Source organism: Platalea leucorodia, assembly GCF_965183815.1.
Source record: "Platalea leucorodia genome assembly, chromosome: 3".
NCBI lineage: Eukaryota > Metazoa > Chordata > Aves > Pelecaniformes > Threskiornithidae > Platalea > Platalea leucorodia.
The window spans coordinates 124,771,022-124,794,452 of record NC_138825.1 but is presented as its reverse complement, the minus strand read 5'-3'; the positions used below and the strand labels follow the sequence as shown (position 1 = coordinate 124,794,452).

The 23,431-nt window shown below is 49.8% G+C and overlaps 1 protein-coding gene across 1 annotated transcript in view; it reads right to left on the bottom strand.

The window, feature by feature from the left end:
• XKR6 (XK related 6) overlaps positions 1–22,944 on the bottom strand; it is a gene marked incomplete at both ends in the record, with an annotated part of 186,579 nt that extends 163,635 nt beyond the window's left edge. The window contains one exon of the mRNA XM_082305450.1: positions 22,202–22,944. Coding sequence (XP_082161576.1) covers positions 22,202–22,944 — 743 coding nt within the window. The remainder of the gene's footprint in view (positions 1–22,201) is intronic.
• Positions 22,945–23,431: the final 487 nt, after the last annotated feature.

The window sequence follows — 23,431 nt, the reverse complement described above, 5'->3', positions numbered from 1 at the left end:
TAAAGAAGCAGCACAAGGAAACATCCTTGCTCTGCTCTGGTTTTTACCTTCCTTTTCCAACAAATCACCACTTCAGGGACATTAATCATTTTAGCTATATCTTTGCTTCGTTAAGAAGTGTATGTTGACAGCGAAGTAGAAGCTTTGAGGTTTTTATCTCTGGGTGAAATCCTGTGGAGACATGTATCCAAAGTCGCGGTGCTGTGCAATAGAGAGGCAGTCAGCCATCTCAAGATGGACCTCAATTAGCTCAATCAAGATACATCTCCAGTCACTTAGGTCCCTTAATACAGCATTACCAGCCACAGAAAGTAATAACCACACTGAATCTGCACATTATTAATTTAAAAAGGCTGGCTGGTAGATCCTTACATTGACCGCCCCAGCCTTCCACTAGTTCTACTCCATCGTTGATTGTTTATTTATTATTTACTATCTAGGTGTCTCTGGGACAACTTAATACAGTAAGATAGTCTCTCATCTCATCCCTGCTAATGAATGTAATAAATAACTACAGTAAGCATCATAATCAATATTACACTCTGCTCACATCCCGGAGAACACGAGGTCTGTGGCCTGGAGATGAAGGGTCTCTGTGGGATCCCAATCTGCTTAGCGCTCAGACAGAGTAGGTGAATTAGCAGCGATGGGCTGGGGTACCAGGGGACGACTGTTCTCTCCGGAGGGCTGGGAAGGCATCGTGCAGCTGAGGGTTTCACGTTTCAGCCGAGATATGAAGCACAGGTGCCTGCTCGCTTGTGCTCACAGCGAGCAAACCTCGAAAGCATCAGTAACGCTGTCAGTGCCCCGCGGGAAATGCAGGAGAAGGTCGTTCAGAAATGTGAAATATGATAAAAACAAAGAAGAAGGGGTGGGAAGAGACATCGAAAGTTTATGCACTGAGTAAACCTCAGCAAACAGTCCTACAGATTCGTTTCTGCTTTGAGAAAATAAGGTATTTTAAAGGGAAAGTACTCTTAACTGCACAATACGAACAGGCTGGAGCTACTTGGAATTTTCCTACCTATAACGCAGGATCACGGAAAGCCCTCAAGATACTGAATCCAACTGCTTTTTCGCTTTGTTTCCTGCTCTTATGAATTCAGATTTCACACTGCCACTTGCTGAAGCAATGATATCCCTCAATTCATCCACCAGCCCTTCACCTTCTTCCTCACCCGCTCCTGCACTGACAGCTCCAAGGCATGAGCCAAACCATGTTATCCAGAAATTGAAATCAGAAATGAGCTTTTCTTTTTAAAACAGCTATCACCTTTGAGATTAGTTATTACACCACTTGGTAGCCTCCCAGAAAGTATTTAGCCAACGTATCTTCTTGCAACGCCCACGCTCCCTTCTCACTGCTTGCCCTCTTTCAGGGTTTTTCTTCAAATCAAGCCATACATCTTGTAGCTGGGATCATAACCAGTGAAATTGGTGGGGACCCAATTCTTGCTAGACCTGGCGGTGAGTACTCCAAAAGGCAAAAAAAGAGAAAAACGAGAGAAACCACAGCTTAATGATTCGGATGAGAACGCATCTTTGCTGCTGAAGCTATTCCTGGTTTCACGCCACAGCATCTCTGTGTAACATCGCCCCAGGTACCCTGTTCATTAGCACGGGCGTCGCAGGTGAGAGATGGTATCTGGTCCGGAGGGGGTATTACAACTCCCGTCCCCCGTGTTCGGAGCTGGGTTTCCCACCTCCGGAAAGGTGCTCAGCTCTCTTTGCAGCAGTTGCAGAGAGCACAGGCATTTTTTAAGGCAAACTCTATGAAATCCGTCACACTAAAACACACTTTGATTGCAAAGTAAATAACACATTCACGCTAAAAACTCCAACAGCGAAAGAGTACTTTCTCTATATGTATTCTTAAAGTCCAACACACACAAAACATAATTACCTAATAAAAGTATCAAGAACAAACACAAGTTTTCCAAATCTTCTTCACTGTGCTATTCAATCCAGCTTCTCATGTGGCTGTAGTCCTGGTACTAACTCTAGTCAGAAGATACTGCACATACAAACCCTGGAAACCACAAGGATCTTCAAGTCTTTTCAGTATAAGACAAATTCTCAGCTGATATTACTCTGTTGACAGGTCACCAGAAAAAAACTTGGTCCTCCACATCTACACCACATCTTGGTCCTCCACATCTTTGGTGACCGGTCACAAGTGGCGTTCCCCAGGGCTCAGCACTGGGGCTGGTTCCGTTTAACATCTTTATCGATGATCAGGACGAGGGGATCGAGGGCACCCTCAGTCAGTTTGCAGATGACACCAAGTTGGGTGGAAGTGTCGATCTACTGGAAGGCAGGAAGGCTCTGCAGAGGGCCCTGGCCAGGCTGGGTCGTTGGGCCGGGGCCAACTGTGTGAGGTTCAACAAGGCTCAGGGCCGGGTCCTGCGCTTGGGGGCACAACAACCCCAGGCACCGCTGCAGGCGTGGGGAGGAGCGGCTGGGAGCTGCCCGGCGGGAAAGGGCCTGGGGGTGCTGGTCGACAGCCGCTGGACATGAGCCAGCAGGGTGCCCAGGTGGCCAAGAGGGCCAATGGCATCCTGGCTTGTGTCAGGAACGGTGTGGCCAGCAGGAGCAGGGCAGGGATGGTCCCCCTGTGCTGGGCACTGGGGAGGCCGCCCCTCGAATGCTGTGCTCAGCGCTGGGCCCCGCACCCCAAGGCAGCCATGGAGGGGCTGGAGCGTGGCCAGAGCAGGGCAGCGAGGCTGGGGCAGGGGCTGGAGCACAAGGCTGGGGAGGAGCGGCTGGGGGAGCTGGGGGGGCTCAGCCTGGAGAAGAGGAGGCTGAGGGGAGCCCTCATCGCTCTCTGCAACGGCCTGAAAGGAGGCTGGAGCCGGGGGGGTCGGTCTCTGCTCCCCAGGAACAAGCGATAGGACGAGAGGGAACGGCCTCAAGCTGCGCCAGGGCAGGTTTGGGTTGGGTATGGGGAAAAATTTCATCACGGCGAGAGTGGTCAGGCCCTGGCCCAGGCTGCCCAGGGCAGTGGTGCAATCCCAGTCCCTGGAAGTATTCAAAAAATGAGTGGATGTGGTGCTTAGGGACACGGTTTACAGATGGACCTGGCAGTTAGATTAACGGTTGGACTCGATGATCTCAGAGGTCCTTTCCAACTTTAACGATTCTATGACTCTACACCACAGAGAAGCTGGAAAATTGACTTTGCAACGTTCAGTATCTTGCTCCACTCAAAAAGAAGAGCCTCCACAATTAATCTATGGAAAGATAATTCTTGCACGGGTATTTTCTGCCTCTGCAAGTGGCAGAAACTCACCCCGCTGGTTTTAGCTCTTCCAGGATAACTTAGTATGTCTAAAGCTCAATGAATGAGATCCCTATGGCACACATGAATTTGCATTAAAAAACAAACAGCTGTAATTGTCCCATTCTCGATTTTTGCAGGAAAACAGTTTCAAACGCTTAGAATTCACACCCTTCCGTGGGAATCTCCCTAATCAAAACCGTATGGAGATGCCAAGTGAAGCAAAATTTTCTGAATGGCACTGAAGTAAATTTTGCCAAACTTCAAAAACCCTCAAAGGACGAAAGTATTCATCACGGGCTATTAAACACACGCCACCTCCTGCTCAGGAACTTTCTAAGCCACAAATGCCAGATGACGGCACGATAACCCCGAGGGAAATCACAATGCACCTGCCTGGATCCAGCGCCTTTTCCTGGGCCACCTGTGCTCTTTTCTGTTTGCCATCAGAAACACGATAATGAGCTGCACGACGTTTTGGCCTGAGATCTCTGAAGATACAAATGCTTCAGCTGCACTTTCCTATGCCTCCAGAAAAGCTCTTTCAAGCATTGTGAACTGTTTTCAATAACTGGTAGGGTTCAAAAAAAAAAAAAAAAGAAGAAGGTATTTTATGCTTAAATCAGAACTCCATTAAAAACACCACACATTGATGCTTCTTTGTGGTTTTTTCCTTCAACTCGGGCAGTCATTACAGATCACAGGGAGCTCTGCACAATAGCTGGTTATACCTGTCACCCAGAACCCTGACCCGTTCAGGGGACAGAGTTATTTCTTTAATTCACCAAAGGCATGATCGAACGACTGCCAGAAACACCAGGAACCGTCCCCATCAAAGCCAACCCAGGGCAAGAAAACCCATTGCAGAGTGGGGAAGGACAGGGTAGCAAACAGCCTCATTTAACTAATCCTGCTGGTTTGACCCGAGGCTACAATCTTATCAGATAACAGAACTCCTGCAGGGTGAAAAAAAAAAAAAAAAAAAAAAACCAAACACAAAAAAGCATGAGATTATAAACTGACAAAAGCTGTGTTTGCTGACTGAATCCAGAGGTTTTAGATGTATCTAACTCTTCACATCTGCACATCAGCTCCATTACTGTGGTCTGTGTAGCTGCGGAGACACGCAGAATGGGAAACGGTGTATAGAGGAAAACAATAGCTCCTCCACAGAGCTGGGTAAACAGCCTAATTTAAAGCAGAAATTTCTTTTTATAATTCCACTCATATGATTAGGAAGAGTAATATACATCCTTTAATGGGCAAATAAAGTAATTTCAGCGTTATCATCAGAATCATCGAGCAAAGGATGCATGAGCAAATTTTATGTTTGGGATGGTAAATTTTCATGGTCATTCCCTGCTCCTATGAACGTGCTTTTCTGAAATCTAATACAGTGCTTAACAGCACTTTCAGTAAAACCAGCCTTAATTTGTCAGGCTTTTAAGTTGCATTTCTATTATGAACCTTCTCTTTTGTTGCTGTCTTCTCAGCTAAGTTCTTCATTATTGGTAGGAAGATGACCCTAAATGACTTCTGCTGCAATGAATGCCTCTTTACCTTAAATCACTATGAGCTTCTCAGCCTCCCACACTTTTCTAAACTTAGCACCTGTAGAGTTACACTCCCCCAATTTTAGGTTAATGTTAAGGGTCCCGAGCAGGAAGGCTGCTTGCTGAAGACCCAAGCTGGGACTAGCTAGGGTGGAAAAGTTGGGCTAGCAAGGCTGCATCACAGTCTGATGGTGTTTAAGCCTCTCTTTGAGAGTTTGAAGACTCTTTGGCTAAGAAATGACAACGGCATGTTTTTCTTCCTTCGATTCTCACTAGTTCTCACCCATTAACGCCTGGCTGGAGGAGCTGGCTGGGCTCAGATGGGCTACAGGGGTATGGGCAACCTCCAGGCACTGCCTCTGCATTTGAGGCACATAAGGCGAAGGTACCTGAGCTCCAACAACTTGAAACTTCATGAAGGTCAATGGCTGGATGTAACCCCAGCAGATGATGCTGGAAGAGCAGGCAGAGTCAGCCTGGGACAGCTAAGAGCTCCGCTAGCAAATTTCTTAGGTGACCCAACAAGGTCTGCATGGAACAAAGGAAATATTGAAACTTTAAAAAAAAAAAAAAAAAAAAGGGTTGCTGTTCGCTGGTTTCTGCCACTCAGTTCCATAAACAGAACAAGCCCAAACCTGGAGACACTCGGTTTAAAAAAAAATAATGACCAGAGCAATCCAATGCACTGATTACACAGAAACCCCAGGTTTGGGAACAGGTGAGAGTCCAAATAAAACAGTTTGGCCTGCACTGATACTGCTGAAGAAAACAACGATACCTTCCAAACCATAAGTTGAATACGCTCCCACAGAAGGAAAATGGGTGAAGAGCAGAAAACAGAAGACTGGCAATGTCAAGGGAAGAGGACATGGCTCACCTCGGAGCTCTTGATGGATATCGGAGAACCGCACCTGCTGTGCAAACACGAACGCAGACCTGCAGTTACAGTTAACACAGCTTAAATGTCTTACTGAAAGGTTTCCTCTTGGAAAAGGGACTGGAAGAAAAATAAATTTATTTAAAGGTGACTGCTCTTTAAGCCTAATCGGTAAAAATCCACAGTTTTATGATGGTGAAATTGCTCCTAAGAATGCAGACTTCTATTTTAAGTGACTAACAGATGTTTTCACTGAGGATTTAGGACAGGAAGAATACAAATGCAATGATAATGGCAGCCTAATGAAGTTTAGTCTTCAGTTAATTCACACAACCAATTAATACTACACCCAGTGGAAAGCGTTGCCAAGGCAAGAACCCTTTCGTTGACCATAAGGGTCAATGCTAGGCAAAATATCCAGTCTAAAAACGTGCATTTTAATTCTTTATTAGGGAAGAGTAAGCATGCTGTTAGAGGGCTGTGGTCCTTTATGAGCTGTAACTTCACAGCAGAGCACAAGATCCCAGCACCGGATCCCAACCAGAAACACTGCCCCGATGACAGTCCTGCTCCTCCAGCAGTCAGGAGGCTTCAACGGCTTTCTGTTCAAGTGAGCCCAATTTTCAATGTGGGAAATGGCACTAATTAATGAATTTTCAATCAGTACATCCTCGTTCATCAATTCCTACATGAAATACTTCAGCAGCTCCCCTCCAAAATACAAGCATGATTTCGCCTTTCCTCTCCATTTCCCCCAAAACGCGCTTTCAGGACCGTGGAAGCGATTCATTCAAAGCAAATGAAAGAGATGTGACCTTCCCAGTTTTTTTAGACACCTTTGTTAGCAGTCCTGGTTTACAAATCCCCTAATCCACTGAAAGAAAGGGGAAAATAATCCAGTCCCAGGCAAAGAAGTGAGCAAAGCCATCAGAAATTAAACTTAAACCCTGAATTCAAACTCCCTGCTGCAGTTACGTAGCTCCCGATAAGCGTAGTAGGTTTTTTTGCTCTGAGAACACAGTGAAATACCAACAAGAAAAATATAAGGGTTAGAAATAATTTGCCCTCACTGCTAAAAAACTGGTCACTTCCTAGGAACCGCAAGGAGCCAGTTCCTGGTTAAAGGAGCAGCAGGGAATTACGGCGAGATCTGCGCCTTCAAACAGAAAATGCAGTGGCTCATTCCAGGCAGAGCTTGATCACAACAAGGAAAAATAATGAGAGCCTTTAACGAAGCTATAATTGTGCAACAAGCCATACCAGGAAAAAAAAAAAAATAAAAAACATTTTTATAAATGGATTTATTAAACTCCAGAGTGGTAAAACAAAGACTAAAACCACGTTCTGCACAAATGGTAATAAAGCATCAATTAAGGTGGTGTTTTGAAGCATAGCGACGGCAGGATTATTCAGGTAAATGCTACGTTACCCAGGCAGAGTTTTAGTACTAAAAAGCAGTGTTTAATCTTACTTTTTGCTTTCCTGAATTTTTAGAAGGAAAATATTCCCCTTACTTAGGGTTAATTTTTATTTTCTTACGAGAATACATGGGTTTTTTCAGCCCACCTCTGCAGACTCTCCTGCACGTTCTGAGATAGGGGACGTTATCAGAAAGGACCGAGCAATGAGACCATCCCTAGCGGGTTCATTTGTCCCTTGTGCTCACTGTCTGACAAGCAGATTTCAAGCGGGTGTTTGCATCCCGATCAGGGAAGCCACACCAATTTTAGAGCAGCTGAGGAAATGCTCGAGAACATTTGAACTTAGGGATGCCAAGGTTTTCACACAATAAAACTGTAGCTGATCAACCACAATTTTTTTTGCAAAATTGTAAGTGACACCTGAAGTCCTGGCTGTATTCATCTGCTGAAGGATGATTAAGTTGAAAATCACAATGACTTCTAATTTTAAATAACTGATAGGTTTTTAACTCCCAACATACAGTAGCTAAGATGTAACATTACTAGGAGCTTTTTGAAACCAATCAATAACTATTAAAGCTGGATCCCATCAGCTACCACCAGGTATTAGCCACTTTCTTAATATTTCAAGTATTCAGTTATTCTTAGATACAGTTAAAGTAGTAAAATGAAGTGGTCTCATACTGACACTGCGATAAATATGAGATTAAATATAGAACAAATTTATTACTCCCTGAAGTCCTACTGAGTGTCCTGATTTTTCTGTATTCACAACAATATCGTTTACTTTGATGTTTTATTATCCCAGATTTAAAGCGCACAATTGAAAAGCGAGGAGCGTGCCGGTTCAAAGACCTAACCCAGCCACGCCGGGGACGAAGGGAACGCCAAACCGAATGGGCAGATGAAGATGATCGCCCTCTGACAGCCATCACGCCCCGCTTAAAGCCAGCGGCAGGCAGACGCGAGTGATTTGTGACGCCGGGGGTGCGCGACACATCGCGGCACCCCTGGCGTGCCTGTGGGCTGCCAGAGGAACGTGCCTGCAGGAGACGACTTTTCTTAATACCCCCGCTTTGAAGCGAGCAGAATAATCAACCCATTTTTAAACCACTGTTTTTAAGGGCTCTGAGGTGTTTTCAAGTAAATCAGCTAATTACTCAGCTTGCTTTTTAAAAAAAAAAAAACTAACGCACAAATTAAATTCAGCTGGGTCTGGGTGAAGAAGGGTGACCCCAGCAGTGCATGTTTCTGGCTTGCTGCTTGTCCTGCGCTCCCAGGATGGTCCCAGCTTAACCCCATGTCGTGGTTTAATCCCAGCCAGCAACTCAGCCCCACGCAGCCACCCGCCCCCTTTTCCCTGGTGGGATGGGGGAGAGAATTGGAAGGGTAAAAGTGAGAAAACTCATGGGTTGAGATAAAGACAGTTTAATAGGTAAAGCAAAAGCCGTGCACAAGCAAAGCAAAACAAGGAATTCATTCACTCCTTCCCATCGGCAGGGAGGTGCTCAGCCATCCCCAGGAAAGCAGGGCTCCATCCCACGTAACGGTTACTTGGGAAGACAAACACCATCGCTCCCAACGTCCCCCCCCTTCCTCCTCCTTCCCCCAGCTCCATATGCTGAGCATGACACCATATGGTGTGGGATGTCCCTTTGGTTGGTTGGGGTCAGCTGTCCCGGCTGTGTCCCCTCCCAGCTCCTTGTGCACCCCCAGCCCAGTCGCTGGTGGGGCGGCGTGAGGAGCAGAAAAGGCCTTGACTCCATGTAAGCACTGCTCAGCAATAGCTAAAACCTCCCTGTATTATCAACCCTGTTTCCAGCACAAATCCAAAACATAGCCCCATACCAGCTACTATGAAGAAAATTAACTCTACCACAGCCAAAACCAGCACACCCCACCAGGTCCTCCCTGCAGAGCAAAGCATGCTGAAGAAAGCTGCAGGAGCCATGAACCACGTCCTCCCCCGTCAGCATCTGACCTGGTTGGGTTCACAAGGACACCAGCGTTTGGGTCTCAGCTAGATGGACATGCCTAGGCATTTCTCCTTTCTCCATCGCTCACCTGGGTTTCACCCTTAAGCATTAATGCTAAAGTGACCCACTGAATATAAACCTCCCAAAGGTGATATTTACAATCTAATCCAGTGACGGGATCTGGGCTCCACTACTGGAGCACACACATGGGCCATAAAATAAATTTAGACCCAAACAGGTAAACCACGTGGCCACATCCGAAAGCTAAAGGATTTTCATAGAATCACTGAATCATAGAATAGTTTGGGTTGGAAGGGACCTTTAAAGGTCACCTAGTCCAACCCCCTGCCATGAGCAGGGACATCTTCAACCAGATCAGGTTGCTCAGAGCCCCGTCCAACCTGACCTTGAATGTGTCCAGGGATGGGGCATCTCCCACCGCTCTGGACAACCCGTGCCAGTGTTTCTCCATTTTGCTAGAGACTCTGATAGGTTGGATACACCTTCATCAGCTGGGAAAAACCCTCACATATTCTCATCAGAAAATCGAAATTAACCTTAAGTAAGGGGAATATTTTCCTTCCAAAAGTGTTGCATCCTTCTGAGCTCCTTCTTGTAACATTACGACGCTGCAGCCTCTGCAGCCCAACAGCTACAGGACCGTCCCTGGCATAATTTTGTCCGGCACCTACCAGCCCTCACCCCAGCAGCTCCTCGGCACCGCTCAGGAGTCGGCACAGCCCAGAAACCACTCCCAGCTGGCAGCCTGGAGGCAGCCACCCGCTCCTGAAAGCCAAGAAAGCTTAACAGGATAGAAACAGCCACGCTATGCCAGCCCGTCTCAGGATCAAAGGACAAATCCTGCCACTACTTAGCTCGCAAGCGGAGACGCGGCCATTGAGGACTGGTTCCCAGCAGGTGAGACGAAGAGGGCTCCACGCTTCATGTGTGCACATGGTAGGATTTTGTGGTCTATTATTCCAGGGAGCAGAGGAAAGCAACGGGATGAACTCACAGAGAGGCTCTTGTATCATCCAAAAGCAGGTTGTACCAGATTTTGGCCCGGAGCTTTTTCTGGCGTCAGTGGTACGATGTGTTTACGTCAACGCGTGACAACGGAACAGGATGGACAAGGACTAAGGTAAGATTAAGCATTCAGCAGAAAAGCACGTCCTTCACAAAAAGAAGGGTGAAAAAGTCCATCGCGCTGCCTTTCGACACAGCCACATGCAGATGCAAAAGCCTCAACCTCCAGCTCCTGCTCTGGGTCTGATGCACACGACTTGGCAAGGCGCCGCTGCAGCTTTCCCCAAAGAAACCACTTCTTCCCCAGCCCAGTTGTAACAAACGCCGGGAGACAAAGCTTTACAGCAACCTCTTCGCTATATCATCAAGTCACCGTGTTGGCGTGACAGCCTCTGCATGGTGACTTCACGCCCCGACGTGAGTTCGCATCTTCCCTGGGAGAGGCCTCGTAGCCGTAAGTCTCCCGCGAGGGAGGAACAGATGCATTTCTGCAGTCAGTGCTTCGAGAGTCGGCGGTGCACGCTGTTCCAAATTATTTCCATTCCTAATTAATATTCATAAACGAACCACAATACTGCGCCTTCAATCAGCCCTCACACACCACCCACGATAGATGAAAGGACAACTACACCAGATAAGCAGTTTATTGGATCAAAAGTCCCCTTTAGATGAGAAGACAGTTATTGCAACAGCGTAAAACTGATAGCATCCCATCACGGGAGTACACATGGAGGAAGTATCAGCAAATCTCCCTCTTTAAACCAGAGATTCAGCACAGAGAATGCACAACACAATTATTATGTTAATTTACCTGCATTTTTCTGCCTGCTTGAGGCTTGAGCTGGAGGTAGGAACTTATGTTTGAAAAGCTGGCATTTTGTGTCACCGAAAATGGCTACTTCGAAAACCTCAATCGACACCCAATTATACCATCAGCGATTCCAGTTTAATTCCCCATCCCTATCGTCAGCATCGCTGCCCCACCAGTCTCAAACCGTGTCGGGCGAGGACCTTGCCCTTCAGCTTTTGCTTTTACCTGCTGCTTACATCTTGCTCAAGCAAGATCCAGAAAGTGCTTTTTCTTATCCTCCTCCCCAAACTCAGCCTAGGTGGCAGAAATCAAGGATCTCGTCCGCCCGTGCAGAACACGGCCTGGGGATAAAAGACTGGATGCAGCTGCCGAGCACTAGCCCTGCGTGAACAATAAATTAATTAAAAAGACACCTGACAAAATCACGTCAAGCCCACGTACAGTGACGGAAAGCATTTAATCCCTAACACCACATTCCCCTCTCCACCAAATAGGAAAATAGTATTTCCCAGTGATAATGGCAAGATGGTTAAAACGAGCAGAGAAACGTTTATTGCCCACCGCTTTCCAGAGCCGTTCCAGAGCCACGAGGGACTGAAACGGCCTGCCCAAGAAAAAGCGTATTTACACCCATTGCCAGAAAGGGAAAGTATAAATATTTCCAAAGCTTTATGAAGGCTAGTATTACAGTCATGCTTTGAAAGGGAAAGAATAAAGCAAAATATTCAATTAGAAAAAATTACTATAATTGCAGGTTCTATTTTATCCCTCCATTAAAGCAATAAAGTGCCTCGAAATATTGCTGAGCTGGGATACAGAGCTTAGTGCTACTTAACATTTTAATATACATCCAGGGGGGGTAATTTAATTTAGAACTGCGTGAGGGTCTTCTCTCCTCCCTGGCCCCTACTGCCTCCTCCAAACTTCTTAAAATACGGCTGGATATAAATGCACGCTTCTCCCCCACGCCAAGGGATGTATCCGGAGAGCTGAGGCTGGACATAAATTCTGACACATGCCAGCACGCCTCCAAAGCCAAAGAGGACATCAAGCACAGACATGCACAGCGCCACACATACAGACGCCCAGTTAAAAGTGTGTTTGCCTGCACCTGAAAGCTCTGATGTCTGAAATATTATTTTTTTTATGGGAGGAAAATGTCCAATTTCTGCTCCCCAAACACCAAACAAAATCCTCTTGGAAATGTAAAATCATACCATTTTGCTCCAATAGCACATTAATCCCATGGGAAGGGATTTGCTGTTGAAAGTCACTGAGCAAGCAACCGCCGAGGCTGAAGAAAGGGGCTCTTACTCTCAGCCCTGGCTCTCGCCACGCTTTCTCCACACTACAGTGCTACAAGCCACGGTTTTCTGAATATAACCTCGTTCCTCCCTGCGACAGAAGATAAGTGAATCTTATTTTAGGGAGCCCTTCATCCTTTTAATTAAACAAATTAATATCACTTCTCCGTATCTCATAGCCTCTATTATCTTTTGTGAACTCCTACAATTCTGTTGTAAAGATATATTGAAAAAGCGCTAATTGAGATAATCTCTGGAATTCAAGAGTTGGTGTATTTTTAGCCATGTTTTAAAACTATTTTCCCTTTGTTTCTGGAATGCCTCCCATCCTTCCTCCCATGCCAGACTGTTTACATTATTTAAATGCCTTCTGCTTATACCACTCTTTACAATTTTTACTTCAACAACATCGGCCTCCGTTGCTCTTTTTTCCCTCGCTTAGACATAACTGGGATGAATTCCAATCCCAAACTCAAAACCACTCCTGGTGCTTTACGGCTGTCTTCTGTGTTTGGTACACCAGGCAACGCATTACTGACAGTCCTATCATCCAGGACTGCCTGCGTGGGGGAACCAAGCACGAAGAGTTAAACTGTTCTTCTTTTACACCAGAAACTGGGAAAATGGTGATTTTCCCAGACACTGGAATTCTCCGCAAACTCACAGGGATACCTGTCATCTCCCTGCTTTAGCAGACAAGCCTGAGCCACCCCACTGAAAGGATGGGGGAGCCCATCACTCCTTTATTTTTGTAGAGAGCTGTGAATTCCAGTGCCCATCGTGGAAGCAGAAGCAGGGCCTGGCACCCCTGCCCCACCGCTGCCCTACAGAAAACCCCATCGAGCGAGACCCGCGAGCTGGAGGAGGCTCCGGCAGCCGGCCACACTTCTCTGTCGCTTGGGTTTGATTTGCTTTTTCCACAGGTTTAATTAGAAAGGTGATAAAGGCAGCTCCAGGTGCCAGAGCCTTTTGCATTGTGGCTCCTGAAGAGTTTTTAATAAGAGTTCTGCCAAATTGGTGGGGGTTTTATGGCACATTTTTCCCGCATCAAGATGACCTGCAAAGGTAGAAAGGGTGATACAGCACAACAGCCTACTGAGTTTTTCCAGCATGAGTGCAGACCTCTGCAGTGTTAATTTAAGCCTGTTCACAACAGGCTTGTTTTTCTTAGTCCCCGTTCACAGACCATCTATGGCAGGGCACTAAGGCAGCACTTACGAGGCACTCCTGTCTTAGTCCTATTTCCCACGGGGTTCTGGGACATGCCTATTCCCTCAACCCATCCTGTGCAAAAGGGGATACAATACATAGATATTTATTTAGGATGCAAAATCCTCAACAGCTTCTGCAGCCGGTAAAGCAAATCATAACATGCAACCGCGTAGGCAGAGCGGACCAGAGGAAGAGGAGGTCCTCGCGATAAAGGCTCTGGGCTTGAATACAGGAGGTTTCAGCGAAGCTGCCAATCCTGCAAAAGATCTTCTGTGCTGCTGAAGTCACTTAAGGACAGACTGTGAATATTTCATAGGTGAACCAGAGCTCTCACAGATTTCAGAAGAAAGGAGACGTGAGGAGAAGCACAGTCTTCAGGTCCCATTATAGTTTTGGGGACACGTTTAAGATTGCCTTTCACTCTATTTTTTGTCTCTTGGCCAAGATCCGATTTTGCTCTAACAGGGCTGCTGGTTCAGCTAAGGCTTCGAGACACTGATGGAAGGAATAACACACCCATTTATACTGAAATAACAAAAGCAGACGCAGACACGTAGCTTAGCCATCCAAGCATGTGCATGTTTTAAATGCAGTACTCAGTGCATGGGTCAGATTTGCCCAAGGGCGGACAAAGAGCAACTCCTGAGACTCCTCCTGAGCAATGTAAACGTGGGTCCTGTGCTACAGCAGTTACATATAACTAAACACAGGCTGAAACTGGAATACAAGGTGGTGAGCAATACAAATTCACCGAGTAGGGGGAGCCGCAAAAAATATAAAAATAAAAATCCAGCCATAGGGAGCTGCAGTGGGCTGCTAGCAGCCGCCCTGGGACACAGCCCAGTGCTCAGTCCCACAACCCAGGAGATTTTCGGAGCATCCCTGAGACTGTGGGCACCACCAGTCCCCAAGGACACGGGGCATGTTCATGTTGATCTGCCCGGCACAGATTGTGCTGTTCTGCTCCACACAGTTAGAAACGCAGGTTATTCCTCCCACTGCCAGACTGCCGCTAGGTTTGAGGATTTTCTACAGATCCTTCTCCCCAGGACAGCTCTTTTTCCATTTTCTTGGGATCCAGTTTGGAAAAGCATCTCAGTGCCCTAAAGCAGTCATAGCAGACTAGGATATCAGTCTGAATCCCAGCACACCAGAAGAAGGTGGGTCAATAAAGTAACAATATTTGGCACATGTTCTTTGCTTATACCTTTAATTACAATTTAATTTTATCTCTAGCTATAGCAAAGCATTACTCTGATTCATAGTTCCTCCTGCCTAAAAGCTTTCAGGTGTTAAAACACTGGCAGCTTATACTACTACTGATTTTCATGACAGTGAGGTGCTAAAAATCAAGTCAGGATTCAAGGGAAAGAAAGCAAAATGAAAGAACCGGGAGAAGTTCGGTGAGGGATCCAGACTTCTCTGGAGGCTCACCTTCATTCCCTAAGGAAAATGACACGTTTGACGTCCAATTTCTGTTCCTTGCAGTCTCAAGACAGCAAAAGCAGCTCTCCTCCAAAGAGATGCTTTATCACCATCAGTTCTACCTCCATCCTTTTCATTAAAGGAAATGCTCCCTGAATAACCTACATTTGTACTGAGAGGAGAATCACTGCAAGGAATAAAGCTAGCTCAACGCAGCTAAAAGCAAAATGGAAGTGTCTAGAAAAGTGGAAAATAGAGAGCTTATAATTTTAACGGAAAAAAAAAGGTGAGCCACCTTTCCCCCTTCCCTGGGCACCCTGCCTCCCCTCCACCAGGAAGAGTGCTTTCAGGTTGCCACGGGCATCAGAGATAAAGCCATGGGGCACCTGGAAAAAAAGGCACGACTGCCTCTTCCCTAGAGTTGAGTGTGAAGCCTGAGCAACTGAAAAGGGACGTTCCGGTCAAAGACCACGCAGGTAGCAGCATTTAGGAAAGCAGCCTGCAACCCAACTTCAAAGCAGCCGTCTTCCCTTACAGTTTTCGGACTCCCGGAGATAGTCTCTTGAAAATACCTAGCACCAGTGTCCTTGCCTTGAAAGCCACGGAAACTTTATGCTGGTTCCAGTAGGAACAAAGTCAGGTCACCAAAGCATTTCTGCTTCCCCTTCTTCCTCCCCACATACCACGGTGGAGAGGTGATGAGCTGGTGACGCCGCAGGACCACCTTACCACAGGGCAGCTTCCCCAGATCCCAGAGGAAACCAAACTCCAGTTTCTCCTCCAAATCCCGCTCACCCACCTACCCAAGCCACGCTGTCGCTGGAGAAACACTGAATTGCATGGGAAGGCGAGTTCCCACCAGGTCAGGGCAGCACATTATTTCTCCCAAGAAAAGATTTGGAGAAAACTCTGCCCTCCCAAGGCTGGCACAGCAGATCTGCTTCAACATCTGTGGTTTGACCCCCTCTAGTGGGTAGCACTCAACAAGACACGGAGCCTCGCCACCACCCCGCAACCAATGGAGACCCTACTCAAGTGATAAAACCTTTTTCTCATTACTACGATGATGATGATGATTTTCACACACACAACACCTACCTGCCTTGCTCTCCACATTCAATGTCTTTGGACCTCTACACCCGCAGCTCAGCACTTATAGAGATCCCGTAGAAAACTCTCAGAAATGGGGGCAGAGCGGGTACGTTTTTTGGAAGGGAGAACGACCTTGCTGGAAAGAAAAAAGCTATACCCCAGACCTGATTTTGTAGGGAGAACATATTTATCATCTATCCCAGAATGTCTTCCCTCTGCCAACTTGTCAAAAGCTGACAAAACTCCATACTATAAAAGCAAGCTGTTAAAACTTGGCTAAAGGGAAAAACTTAGCTGCCAGACAAGCTAACCAGAAAAAGCTGAAAAAAATATTCGAGTGTGCCAGGGAAGGCAGTAAATTTACAGAAAGGCTCTACAGAGCTGCACATCCCAAACCAAGACAACGAGGCAGCATTAGGCCAGCAGCTTCTCATTCATCCGTCATTTGACAAGCAGATGTCTCCCACTTCAAGTGACTTGGGCAGAGATCTTAAGAGTTGTAGCTGCCTGTATTTCTAAACTATCCGAAGTAGCATGTATCTTAACTCACAGTTCATCCCAGAACGAAGTATTTTAGTAGAGCCTAAACCCACTCATCACATAGTCATTAAATACCACGTATCCCATTTAAACCCATTGATTCATCCTTCCACCTCCGGGCATGCCGAAAGATGAACAACTCATAGATTTGGTCTTTCCACTAATAAAAAAGATGCCAAGTCTTTGCCTAAATTTTAGGAATTTTTCTTTTAATCACACACATACCCAAGGTGTTTTTAATGTCAAAACAGTGACAAGGGTTGTTCTGGTTTGTTTGTGGCTTTTTTTACAGGATGTTTTTCTTCTAAATATATATTCAATCAGTTTTAAAAACAAAACCCACAAACATATTACATTCAAGTCACGAAACTTACCCTTACTGACAGTTTAACAGACACAGAGTGATTTCCAGCTGATCAGCATTCATTTTAGCTCAAACTCCACATACTGTTAATCCAATGGAATCCAATAATGTTTTCTTTAATAGCACGCTGCAACGCAAACGATTGTACTTTATACTCTAAACCTTGTACTCCAGGACAGCAATCATGACCCACTAACCCACTTACAACAGAGGTTAAAGAAAGGCACATCAGAGGCAGAAGTTATACTCTTAATTGTCATTAAGACAACTTGTGCAACTATCCAAGATAGGAAAACTCCAAGTCAAAACTATTTCTCCTGAATTTACACAGCTGAATGGCTTCAGCGAAAGCAACAGCCCTGGCAAGCTCTGACGACCGACCCGCCGTCAGCCTATTTCCAGCAAAACCACAGCACTGCAACATCCCTCCTCAATGAACAGCCCTTCTGCAGCTTGCAGTGCAGCAGCTCGATAGCGAGCGTAATGTGCCCTAACTGGCATCCTTTGCTTTTGGGAGAGTCTGGCTGAATTGTTCCAGTCCTCAAGATAATCTAAGGGATTCGAGATGAAAGGTGAAAATTGTAGATTTATGAAGGTGAAACCCCAAGACGTGAGCTTTATCAGCGGGGAATGCCATTTGAGATCATACTGCTTCAAGCAACAATTAAAAATCTATATATACATATATATGTATAGACACACACATGTTTTTATAACATATATGTGTACTTTCTTTCCAGCAGCCACTCTAGGCAAGCAGTATTAACACAGCCTTCGGTTCTCAGCTGAGCAAAAAACAACCACAAAAAAAACGCAGGAATATCATTAAGCCCTCCCCCAGCACCGGCACTGCCCCCCCCAGCACTCCCGCCCGGTCACGATTCACTCCCTGAATAGGACAACGGAGGACATGAACAGAAGACAGAGCCCCCACCAAGATTGCTCAAAACCAACGAGCTGCTGCTCCCACAATCCTGACAAAATGAAGAGACAATCTTGCTAAAATAAGAGCCTGACGTACGTTTATATTTCTGCCATAAAATGTTATTTATTCATCATCTTATTGGCAAGTCTTCCCAATATTTAGGAACAGAAGTCCCTACAGGAATTGCGTTATCCCTCAAAACCCGGATTACCTAACATATTCAGGACGAGGATTTCTGTGCAACTCCAACCTGCCCCCTCTATTTTCTATGACTCCGCTTCCAGCTGCTGAGCAACAGCCACAACAGCCTCCACATATCATACAATCCCGATTACACTACATGCAGTCGCAGCGCGTACCCATGATTACGCAGGAAACCAGGCTCGGTGCATCACGCGTTCAACTTACATCGTCCTAGGTCTTCCTCCTCCGTCCCCACGTATAAACTTCTTACCAGCACGAAGCGATTTAGCTGCAGGCGAACGCCGCTAAAACAGCGCTTTTCAGTATTAGTCCCATCACCGCATTCAAGATTAATTTTAATGGCGTTTGCAATAGCTATAGTGGGAATGTAAAAATACACCCTCGTGGAGGCTGCCCCACTGATCCCGTGAAGTTATCCTTGCTTTGGTCAGATATCGGGAGGCAGCTCCACGCTGACCACGCTGTTCAGCATGCCTTAAAAAGCAGGAGCCGTGTGCTAGTGGGATTAGCGATCAACAGGAGAGAAAGCTCCCTTATTTCACCTAACGTGATCTGGTCTGCAGAGCTCCTTTTCAGTCCCTTTCGGCAGTCTCAGCCCTGCACAACCTCTGAAGCAAACGTTTTTCCTCTGCATTAACAAAGCAGGGAAAAGTCTGGGCAACTTGAGCTTTGCTTCTTCGTATTACCAAAAAAAAAAAATCACCCCTCTGTCTCTGCATCGCTTCGGTGTCCCCCTCCCCACCCTGTTCACTCAAGCGTGCCAGGGCATGGGGTGTTTTGGCAAACCCCGACTAATACACCATCATTTCTTTTGCCTGGCTCCAAGAACAGAAAAATCCAACTTGTCAGAGGAGCATCTGCATCGAGAACCGCTTTTGCTGATGGGATCAGCACTCGGGAGTACCAGGGAAAGCAGGAGAAAGGGTCGCGTACCAATTCATCACCCTCACACGCATCACCCGCAGACGTCCCCCTCCCGCCATCCCCCAGCCCAAATCTCGACCGCAAAAAAAAAAAAAGAAAAATAATAAAATAAACCCCCAAGCAGAAGTTGAGAACAAATGTGCTTTGAACGCTACACAAATGACATTGAAGATGCAGAAGAAATATGTATTTGCTGTTGCGCTGCACGATTTCACGGGCTTATTTCCTAGGTATACATTTCACGCACCCTTCCCACACAGATCCCCTCCCCTCCACCCCCTCGGCTTCTTTAAAAAAAAATAAATAAAAATATAAAAATCTTTGATGTGTATATTCATTTTATGTCGAGAGAGCGGTGTCCTCAGAAGAGGTGTCAAGGCCCTCCCCTGCCTCCACCCACGCAGCCCTCCCCCAGGCTCAACCATGCTGTCTCCATCTTAACTCCAGCCACTTCTTCACCGATTTCATTAGGCAGCAGAGTTAACCCCTTCGCCTACCCAGATGTAGGGGGGAAAAAAAAGGACCTCCCCATCAATCATCACTTTCTGCCTTCCCCTTCATCTTTTTTTCTCATCCATAACCCAGCAAAAAATTCCTAAAATCCACCAGAGCGGTTATTTTTTGCCCCATTAATTCATCCGGGAAATAGCAATGCAGGAATATTAACCCTTCCGGCGAGCCCCTCCAGGGCTTCCCACTGCTTCACCATGACATGCCATCTTCTCCCCCCTTAAAAAAATTCAGCATCTTCTCCCTAAGGATCATTTTAAAAGCCACAAAACCCAACTGACCCCATCTGCAGCCTCTTCCCTACAGTCTAACCCATCTGCGGGGTGGAGGGGTGCATCCATCACCCCGTGACACATCCCGGAGACTTCCCTCCACCCTCCGTCACCCACACCTCACACCCCTTCCATCTTATTAACCCCTGTCCCATCTCAGAGGACGCCGGGCCACACCGGGTCTTTACAGTTGTCCTTACAACACCCCTTTCGGTAAGACTGACATCTCTGTGGAAGTGTTTGCATCTACAGGCTTTCATCCCGGAGAATCCCTCCCTGCCTCCTCCCACATCTCTTTTTGGGGAGGATAACGCAGTTTCCAGCTCACTCTGGAGGATTTTTTTTATTCCCACTGAGCCTGAGGTCACGTCCAGACCCTTCCTCTGGCCAATATCTCCTCTACCCCAGGATCTCTCCTGCTGGAGGGGAACAGTCCCCATCCCTGACCTTCAGTCTCACACCGGCAACCCCAATGCTGTCCCCGCTCCCTCGAGGAGAAGGTTTCTTCTTTTGCCAAAGCCACAGCCGAGGCATCACGCTGCATTTTTCCACTCCCACAACCTGCTCCTTCGGTGCAGGGCGGGTCAGCGAGCCGGGGGGCTCCCCCTCCGCCGGGTGGGGAGAGGCTCTTGGGGACGGATGCGACCATCGCCCCCTCGTCATCTACGGGGGGTTCGACCCACGCCAAGAGGACACCAACCCTCTGGAAAGGGCACATCCCAGCGCTCAGCAGCCAGGGGTCCGCCGTCCGCCCCCCCCGCAGACCCTCTCTGGAGCAGCCCCCCACTTTCTGTGGGGCCTTTCCCTTGCCGGCTCCAGAAGGGGAGCGGTGGGGCAAGCCCTCCCCAGGGCCACAGGACCTCCCTCTGCAGCGCTGTCGGTGCCAGGGTCACCCCCAGCCCCCGGGCCTGCCTCCACGCTGTCACCCACGGGGTGTCCCCCCCAGTAGCTCCTCTCAGGAAAAGCAGCTCCACCCCACCGTCCTACCCCATGTCTGTGGGGTGGCAAGAGCCCACCTCATCCCTTGAGGCACCACCTACAGCCCCAGGGTGCTAGGACCCTTTCCACCCCCCATGCTTGTGGGGGGCACCAACCCGTGTCCCCTCCATGCCGTGAGGTGACAGCAGCCACCATTCCCCTCTCCCCAGCCCCACACACTCATTTGGGGGGCATCTCTCCTCCCTTCGAGGCTCTCCTCAGTGAAGCAGGGGTCACCCCAAATCTCCATATGGGGGGACCGACCCACGTCCTGCTTGGACCAACAAGCCCCACTACTCCCACTTCAGCCCCACAGACATATCTGGGGGGAACTTCTCTCCCCCTTGGACGTCCCCTTGGCACAAGGGGGGCCCTCACACCTCCTCTACCTGGGGTGCACTCACCCATGTCCACCTCGGACCGTGGGGTGACAACAACCCCCATGACCCCCACCTCAGCCCCCCAGGCTCATTTTGTGGGAATTTCTCTTCTCTTTGGGTCTCTCCTCACCCAAAGTGGGAGTAACCCCCGAATCTCCCCTCCTTCTCCACGTGGGGGACACTGCACTGACCATGACCACCTCAGACCACGAGGTGATGCTGACCCACATCCATCTCAGACCACGAGCTGACAGTGGCCCCCCCTTTGCCCCACCACACCCAGGGGACAGTGACCCATCTCTGCCTCAAACCATGAGGTGACACTGACCCACATCCACCCCAGACCATGAGGTGACACTGACCCCCATTGGCCCCACCTCAGCCAGGGGACGATGACCTCCATCCACCCCACCTCAGCCAGGAGACAGTGACCCACCTCCACCTCAAACCATGAGGTGACACTGACCCATGTCCACCTCAGACCACAAGGTGACAGCAACGCCCATCCGCCCCACCTCAGCTGAGGGACAATGACCCACCTCAAACCATGAGGTGACACTGACCCATGTCCACCTCAGACCATGAGGTGATGGTGACCCCCACTGGCCCCACCTCAGCCAGGGGACAGCAACCCCCATCCACCTCAAACCACTAGGTGACAGCGATGCCATCTGCCCCACCTCAGCCAGGGGACAGCGATCCACCTCAGACCATGAGGTGACGGCCACCCCTATCTGCCCCACCTCAGCCAGGGGACACCAATCCACCTCAGACCATGAGGTGACACTGACCCACGTCCACTCCAGACCATGAGGTGACACTGACCCACGTCCACTTCAAACCATGAGGTGACAGCGATGCCCATCTGCCCCACCTCAGCCAGGGGACACCGATCCACCTCAGACCATGAGGTGACACCGACCCACATCCACCTCGGACCAGGAGCTAACGACCGCCATCCATCCGCCCCACCTCGACCAGGGGACGCTGACCCACCTCAAACCACGAGGCACTGCCGCCCACCCGCCCCACCTCGGCCAGGGGACAGCGACCCACCGCCATGTCGGGCACCGAGCTGACGGCCACCCTCGCTCCCCGCCCGGCCGGGGGGAACCCGTCGGCCCCCTTACCTCCAGACCTGCCCCATCTGCAGCAGGTGGATGACGGTCTGCCAGACCCAGACGGAGATCCTGCAGAGGCGCTGCGCCCCGGGGGTGACGGTGCCGCCGGCTCCTCCTACCCCGCCGGCGGGTCCCCCCCGGCGGCCGACGGCCCCCATCATGGGCGGCCCGCGGCTGCTGAGGCCCTGCACGGCGCCCAGCCCGCCGCCCGTGAAGTCCTGCACGAACCAGCGAAAGCTGAGGATCTGCACCAGCACCGAGGGCAGCAGCACGAAGGCCAGCGTCAGGCCGCACCAGACGTAGTCCCGCCGGCCGTAGTGGTGCAGCGCCAGCCACAGGTCCGTGCCCACGTCCCCCAGCAGCACCAGCAGCGCCAGCACGATCCACAGGCAGTCCAGCCACGGCCGTTCGGCCGCCTCGCCGGCCTCCGGCGCCCGCGGCGGCCCCTCGGCGGCGGGGCGCGGGGCCAGCGGCTCGGCGGCGGCGGCGGCGGCCGCCCGCCCGAAGAGGCTCCGCAGGCAGGCGCTCCGGCAGCCCCAGTAGCACGACGACGTGTTGCAGCAGTGGCAGATGTGCAAGGAGCTGCTGCCGCCCGGCTCCTCCGCGCCCTCGGCCGCCGCTGCCCCGACGCCGCCGCCGCCGCCGGGGCCGCAGACGCCCGCCGCCGCCGCCGCCGCCGCCGCCGCCTCGTCCAGGTTGTGCAGCTGGGCGAAGCCCACGCCGCCGCCGCCGCCATCCGACTTGGCCGCCATCTTGCTGCCGCCGCCGCCGCGTCTCCGGCCCCTTCGCCGGGCGCGCTCGCTCGCTCTGCCCCCCCCGTCCCCGCTCCCGGCACCCCCCCCACCCGCCGCCCGCCCGCCTGCCCGCCCGCCGCTTCCGGGGGCGGCGCTTCCGCGCCCGCGCAGGACGGGCCCGGGCCGCCTAGCGACCGCGCGGGGCAGCGCCGCCGCGGCCGGGACCGGCCGGCGGCGGGCGGGGAGGGGCGGGCGGCCGCGAGGCGGCGGGCCCGGCCCCCGCGCTCCCTGCCGCTCTCTGCCGGCGCCCCTGCGCACCGGCACGGCCGCTGCCCTCTGCCCCGCTCCCCTTGCACCGGCACCGCCGCTGCCCTCTGCCCCGCTCCCCTTGCACCGGCACGGCCGCTGCCCTCTGCCCCGCTCCCCTTGCACCGGCACCGCCGCTGCCCTCTGCCCCGCTCCCCTTGCACCGGCACGGCCGCTGCCCTCTGCCCCGCTCCCCTTG